The 7,752-nt window shown below is 36.8% G+C and overlaps 1 protein-coding gene across 1 annotated transcript; it reads right to left on the minus strand.

The window, feature by feature from the left end:
* Positions 1-221: 221 nt before the first annotated feature.
* LOC109210134 (protein Brevis radix-like 2) lies at positions 222-4,997 on the minus strand. Its single transcript, XM_019373504.1, has 6 exons — positions 4,339-4,997; positions 4,080-4,238; positions 3,609-3,973; positions 1,873-2,008; positions 1,322-1,716; positions 222-567 (listed from the first exon to the last, which is right to left on the minus strand). Exons 2-6 carry the CDS (start codon positions 4,197-4,199, stop codon positions 489-491), a joined length of 1,095 nt encoding a protein of 364 aa, XP_019229049.1. The 5' UTR covers positions 4,200-4,238; positions 4,339-4,997; the 3' UTR covers positions 222-488.
* Between the last annotated feature and the right edge of the window lie 2,755 nt (positions 4,998-7,752).

Below are 7,752 nucleotides of genomic sequence, written 5' to 3' on the forward strand. Positions count from 1 at the left end.
ACTTGAATTTTGCCACTTCTAAAGCTAGTCTAAAAAGTTGATAAGCATATTACAATTCAAAATAATCACTCCCAAATTAACAGGGTACACACAAGCATGCTGACTGTGGTGGATGTCATTGTCCTTGTAATCCTTCAATCAACACAAGTATGAAAATGCAATCTCATAAATCAAACTAAAGTAGGTAGATATATTAACACAAGTATGAAAATGCAATCTCATAAATCAAACTAAAGTAGGTAGATATATTAACACGAGCTACGTTTCATGTGATTCGCAATTTTCTTCATTAACAATCACTACACATCATTGCACCCTCAAATAACCCTCGTTTCTAAAAAAAATTCACCCACATAAAATCCTAAAAAGCACTAGTTAAAAGAGAAAGAAGACAAAAAAGAGTAACACTAGGATTGATGTCAAAGAAACAAGCATAGAGACACCAATTATGGATAAATTTAAATTTGAACTCCAAAGTCTGTCCTAAATCACAAGTACTGTTCTTGGATCCTGGCTCTGTTCTCTTCCCACCACAACCTGGCATGCATTTCTCCGAATTTTTCACGACTGCATAAAAAGCTCATTCCATGTCAGAAAGAGCGCAGACTGTACTTAATCTTTCAATCATGATATGAATAAACAAGATGTTATTCAATCAGAAGTACATATCTTTTTCTTGAATTTTTAATGGACGGTTCATTGAAGCAGTACACAGCTTTACAGATTAATGTCTCCCAAGATTAAAAGGATCTCAATTCTCAATCAAAAGAATGGAAAGCACCAGAAAACATTCCAAATATAGACATCCAGATGGATGTCAACCCTAAATTTAGATACTAGTATGACAAAGAATACAGTAATTCAGCCGTCAGATGGTTTTGAGTAAAGACGAGTGTCTTTCTGAATCAGGGAACAGTGACACACTAATTTCATTCTTGTATCGACCATAAAAGATTCAGTTGAGAGGATGACAACATTAACAATTCATTACCCTCCATCCCCACTGAAATTCCTTGGAGCAGAACTCATGCACACAAGAGTAGAGGTTGGTGCAGAAGAAGATGGATTAGTTGGTCAAGTACTGCTTTCACTATTCTATTCATCAGATTTATTTAGTGAGAATCTTTTGCTTATTCCATTTTAATCAGTTCGAGAATATGAAGAGGGAGCAAGAGGTTTGTTGTAGAATTCCAGATAAAGTTATAGTAGACGCCAGCAAAATGCAAGATGAATCTACATAGATTAAAGACAGATTTAACACTTCTGATATTGCCCTCTGTTATAACATAGGAGCTGATATATGCATAAAAAAATTACTAACCTGAACCTGACTCTTCTAAGCTCTCGAGTACCACCAGGCAATGCTCGAATCGTGATATAGACTCCAGGCTCGTCTTCTTCAACCCATTCAGTCTCAACATCGCTGGCATTGCTAACGGACAGCTCTCCGGAGCGATCAGCCTCCCTTGAAGAACTAGACCGTGCAGAAGCGTCCATTGATGGTCTCTCACTTTTTGACGCACTGATGCTGGAGAGCTTAGGGGTCGAAGTAAGACCACCTGCATCATAATAATGACGAGATTGCAATGGATCTCCTTCAATAGAGCCTGACGACAAGTGGCCCTCACCTGTTGAACGATGAAAGTGGCTAGGGAGACGCTCTTTGGTTAGTGGAGGTGTTACGGGGCTACTCTCAGCATATTCAAGCTTTAAGTTCTGAAAGAAAAGGGTACATATAATGAAGAAACATACAACACATACATGCACTTGTAAAAGCAAAAGAGCAAGGCGGAACAAAAGAATGCTGCTCCAAGCAATTTAATAGGATTGGTAGCAACAGTTTTATAAAAAGAGGAGAAAACAAAGGCGCACCTCATTTTCAGACTTCGGAGGAGTTGGCAAGGGTACTGCTTGTTGATTGAACCTACGGACATTGTATAGTTCCATGACCTTGTCATAATTCTCAGCCCACCACCGTTGGGCTTGCCACTTGTTAAATATCTCACGGCTGACAAAAACATCAGTAAGATTTTAAAACTCCCAACCAGTTTACCAACTATGACCAAGATGGGGGGAAGGTGGAAGATGTATTCAATCATAAAAGATGCATAAAAATATGCTCATGAAAAAGCAGGGACAATCCCTATTCATATAGAAAGGCCAAGTGTTGCATCACTGCTTTCCTCCATCAGTTAATAATGATCGTCAGAATAAGTAGTGACATAATGGAGTTGAATGCTCAAAAAGACGACCAATCATGTCTGCAACTTCAACCAGGTTTTATTCTAAACGAAAGAAGCATCTTGTCGAGATGATCTTCCAATTGAAGATTCCAAAACTCAGAACTTGACTGGCTATTCGTGATTACAGCAGTCCAGAGCAGCATTGACTCTAATTTTGGAGCTATAGCAGAGTAAGCAAAAAGTGCTGGGACACGAGGAGCAAGATTCCAATTCTTTTAATTCATCACAGACAATTTTGTTAGACACAATTTGGTGCAATTCATTTCAGTTGCTCCTCACGCACGATGCAGAAGCTAATTAGTAAACTTTGTATAATTACTGGTAGAAGAAGGAAGCACTCTATGATAGGAAGATGGAAAAGCACAATAACATACTCAAAAATTGCAATTTGACCTAGGAAGGAAAATATATGTTATAGTTTTATTGAGAAGAAAAGAAACAAGGTCAAATGTTGTCAGCAAGAAACATTAATTTATTTTTTCCGCAGCATTGTTAAAGACACATGCATAATAGAAACGAGACAGCGGGAATATGATACGGTAAAAATGTCCATGGAGTACTTTTCTGCTTATGCCAGATGGTAGCTTTCATTAAGATCATCAGATATTAGATTTGAGAACAAATGACTGGTATGCAGCCATGTGGAACAGACAACTGGTCCGCTCTACCCTGTTATATATGTACAAGTCTTCAATAATTTGCTATATAAGAGGGGACACCCAGTCACACTGCCAGTAGAACATGAGACCCTCCTAAAACCTGATCTATATGATATTGGCAAGAGGGGAACTCTCCAACTATGTCACGCTTAAATAAGCCGATCATTATGTATACCAAAATCATAACTTCATCCCAGTCAACTAAATCATCCCTTTAACCCTGCCAGTCAACATGAAAACTGAAGCCCAAAGCTCGACGACATAACAAGAATGGTTAAGCTTGTTTTACCTATAAGTAAAGCAAGATATATCCATCAAGAATGGCAAGGCATGTTAATTTTTAAGGCCTTACTAATAGGATTTGGAAGCCTGAATATTGTATATGCTTCTTTCGTACCTTTTTAATATTCACTTTGTAAGGTCACCAAGCCAATATTTTATGTCTTGGCAAAAAGACCCACTTTTGGACCACTCCATAATTTGGGGCATAGTGCAGCACAATTAGATACACAAAAGTCCATTCAGTCCAACTACATTACAGTACAATTAAAAATCACATTCTAGAAAACGACCCATCAAAAAGTCATTCGGCCACGCACAGAAAAAAGCAGAAAAAAATGTAACAGTAACCACTCCCAAACAAACAAGAACTTTGGAAGAACAGATCAAAGCAGAGAAAAGAGAAGCAAATGGAACAGATCAATACCTGAATCGAATTCGTTTCAGATCATTTCCACCCTCAGGCAGGGAAACAAACGTTATTAGAACACCGGGTTCCACTTGAGCAACCCACTCTTTTGACTCATCATCATCTTCCATACCGACAACTGATTCGCTCCGGCCACTTACTGAGACGGGCGTACTTTCGCCACTAGATAGCACTTTCAATCTCCCTTTCATTTTTGGCGTCGAATTTGAACTCCCAGCCCTTTTATACGAGTAATGAAATCTTCCGGACACAGACCCAGTTTCAGAATCAGCATAGTTAGGGTTCTGGTTGTGATTTGAACCCCCTGAACATGGCTTACAGTTCTTATATGCACCTGAAGCTTTAGCAGCCATATCCTTGATCTAAAAAAATCATCAAAATAACATATAAACAAACAGACATTTGAACTTAATAACATATTTTGCAACTTAATTAAGTCTATTTGTTAAGAGAATGAGGAGAATGAACCTGAGCAGTAAGTGCTTTAATGGCTTGCTTTTTGCTGGGTGTAGCAGCCGTGTTATCTTCCTCTGGTTCACGTAGAGATCCAGTGTTGAGCTGCTTTGAACATGCTATACAAGTTAACATTTTCGAATTGCCAACCTCAATCTCCGAGCAAGATACCCACTGAGAACAAATATCCAATTAGCAATTGAATGACAAAATTAAGGTTAATTATTGTCAGTTAGTTAAGAACTAAGTAGTTTAGCAACAATAGAGATTTTACCTAAGATATATTAATCGAGCAAACAGAGTAGAAGAGAAGCCCGTGTTCGAAAATGAGGCTTTTCAGCATTGAAGACAGATGTATATCTGAAACCAAACAAGCAAATCGTAGTAGTCTTCGGATCAATCCCTTAGTGTTCAAAAAATACCAATGACAACTCAATTAGAATCCTACAATGACACAGATGGAGAATAACGAAAAAAAATATCGGGAAGAAAGAGAGAGAGAGAGAGAGAGAGTTGAAGAAGTTCGTTTTGTGAAAAGGAGAAAAAGAGTAGAATAGTAATAGGTTGGAGTAACCGAGGCGTTAAAGACGGAAATAGGGCTTAGGTTGGGTCGATTAGATGAGATCACGAGAAGGAGCTGGATCTCACTCACTTGCTTTCATTACTCAAATACTGGAGTATTATTCTACTACCATTACTCATTTTCCATTCTCGTTAGTCACTATTCTATTCTCTCTCTCTGAAACTTGCTCCGTTACAGGTAGAAAGTGAGAGAGAGAGAAAATCTCTGCCCTGTAAACTGGTAGAGTAATAACAGAGAGAGAGAGAGATAGAAGGGGGGATACGATCAGAAAAGGCTGTTGAGATTTGTGGGGTTTTCGATGCAATAGGGCCAAGTATCAAAGCGAGAGGGTGGGTTGTGGCAAGTTGCAGCTCCCTTACATGTCACAACTATTTTTAAAAGGTGGGGAGACATAACAATATATGTTTAGTATATACTTTTTTTAATCATTTTTAATGTGAATTCAATTTGGTGACTAGTAGCCTATTTGAATATAGCCCGTTTTGGACATAAGAATTTCCTTTTCTTCAAATTTTTTTAATTTTTTACCGAAATCAACGCTTATTTCTAAAAATTTTAATTTTCATTTGAAAAATGCATTTCGAAAATTTTCTAAAATTAAAAAAACTCCAAAATCTGTTTTTCAAAATTTTCATTCAAATTACTCACAAAACTTCAAAAACATCCCAAAAGTTATATTCATGTCCAAACACAACTCTAAATTTCAAATACCATTTTCATTTGAAAAAAAAAAGATTCCCCTATTTTAAAATTTTACAATTCTTATGTCCAAACGCCCACTAAACTTCTCAAATAATCTTATTTTAAAAGTATTTTTTTTCCATAAAATTCAGTTAAAAAAAGCTTTTTCTTGAGAAACAATTTGTGTTTGACCAATTAATTTGAAAAATACTTTTAAACAATAGTAATTAGTAATTGGTCAAATTTTTGAAAAGTGTTTCCAAGTAGATTTTTCTCAAAAGTACTTGAGAAACTATTTTTTTCTGTTTCTCAAAAGTTGCTTCTGCTTTCACTCAAAAATATTTTTTTCCTTCTAAAATCTTGTCCAAACACTTCAACTTTGGAATAAGCGGTTTTGGGAAGAAAGAAAAAAACTTAGCCAAATAGACTATAATTCAGATTCATTCAGCATAAAATACACTAGTTTTTTTATTTTAGGGATCAAATATGAGATCTCTAATTAAGAGTGAAAAAGTCTCATTTATCCCATCATGTTCAAGTTGGTACGTTCCATTTTGTTTTAAAGTAAGTAGTACTTTATTTAGACCCCTGTGGTCCGGCCCTTCTTAGGATCCCGTGCATAGCGGGAGCTTAGTGCACCGGGCTGCTCTTTTTTTAGCATTACTTAGATGATTTTATATTTTTATTCTTTTTATTTTTTATTTCCCAAAATTTTATCAATTGTTATATTTTATTTTATCGTAAAATACTTATTCGTATTTGATATTTGTATCAAATTATTCAAATTAACTGTAAGAAATCATAATTAAATAAAAATACTTTAATTATGATTAAGTGAGAAAAATTCATACACTTAATAGGCGTTATGACTTATGTGCACGGGTATTTGTCCTTAGGAGCGACGCATTTGAGCCTTTTGAGCGTGCGTGCGTGCGTGCGCAGCAGTGCATGCGCCATCCTATTCCTATAGTTTGTCGCTATCAGAACTCAAAAGCAAAAAAAGGCCTATTTGGCTATTTGCTATATGTAATCGGTCATCGTCCCTCTTTGAACAGTAAATTCTTTTCTTGCGGATTTGTGATGTCTTTTGTCATCTCACTCTTCACTACAATTAAGAAAAGTCCCATTGGTTTTGCCTTTTCCGTTTTTCAACGATATGAACTAACTTTGTGAAAGTTTGTGGTCCTCCTCCCTATTTTTTTTAGATTCTACTACTGTCCCAATTTTACACAGAAACGTTAGTTTAAATTCCTTAATGTTGTGAGCGTTACTGTGTTAAACCAAAAATCAGAAAAAAAACTGTTAGAAAAAATAAAAGAAACTTGAAAAGCAGAAGAGTTTAAGAAATATTCCGAGTCCACAATTTTCTTGTGTGTCCTTAAGGAATTTTAACCCCCTCACACGTTGCCAAGGTAATGGATTAAATCCTCCCAGGATAAAACGGAATAAACCTTCCTGCAACAGTGGCAATACAAACTGCAGGATACCAACGAACTCAAAGAACGGAGCAAAATCACACTTACGAATTTGAGAGAGAGAGACTGCGAATTAGGATGCAATATATTCAGAAAGAAAGAAGTTCTGGAGTATTTTTCGTGTGTAGAAAATGGAGCCTTGCCTCAGAATTTATATGCAATTATCAGAAGAGGTGTCTGGAAAAGGTGCCTTTTCAGAAGAATACGCTGCCTGCCGCGGTTCTACCGCGGTCGCGGCAGAACCGCGGCCAGAGAAGCCCTCTGAACCTTCAGCAGGGTTCTGGCGTATTTTCAGCAGTGATTTGGCATTTAATTAATTATTAAATAATTAAATAAATTTTGTCCAAAAATAATCTTATCGATCATTTGACAAATCCAAATCCAAATCCAAATCCAAATCCAAAGCCAAAGCCAAAGCCGAGCCGAGCGAGCGACGACGACGGCGCGATGGTTCATTCTCTTCAACTCCTTTTAAGATCTTTAAGAAGTGATTTTATATATAAGCACACAAATGTGGTTGTCCCTCACCAATGAGGGACAAAGTGCAAGACAAAAGTTCACTTCTTCAAATTTTTAATTTCCCTTCATTTTCAATTCACACTTCTTCTACTTTAAAGCCCAATGGCTTAAAGTCCAACAATATGGCTGTATCAAGAAAGATCATAGATGAAAGCTATGTGATTTTGCAAGTAAGGATTAATTGCATCTGGATAAGTAGGTTTCCCTTTGAACTTTCCGTAGTGAACATATGTCGGATAAACTCGGTCAATCGGTAGATTTGATATCTTTGAACCGTCGAACTTTAGTGTATACCTAGACAACCGTATGTCACACAACCAACCCTTAACCGTCTTTTGGTTCTCATTGTTGTGTTCGTTTTAGCCATGAACACCGCCTGGTTTCATAAGTGCGTAGAGAATTGGCCTTACAGAATTCTCATTGGAGCGAC

This window comes from Nicotiana attenuata, unplaced genomic scaffold (assembly GCF_001879085.1).
Source record: "Nicotiana attenuata strain UT unplaced genomic scaffold, NIATTr2, whole genome shotgun sequence".
In the NCBI taxonomy this organism is placed as follows: domain Eukaryota; kingdom Viridiplantae; phylum Streptophyta; class Magnoliopsida; order Solanales; family Solanaceae; genus Nicotiana; species Nicotiana attenuata.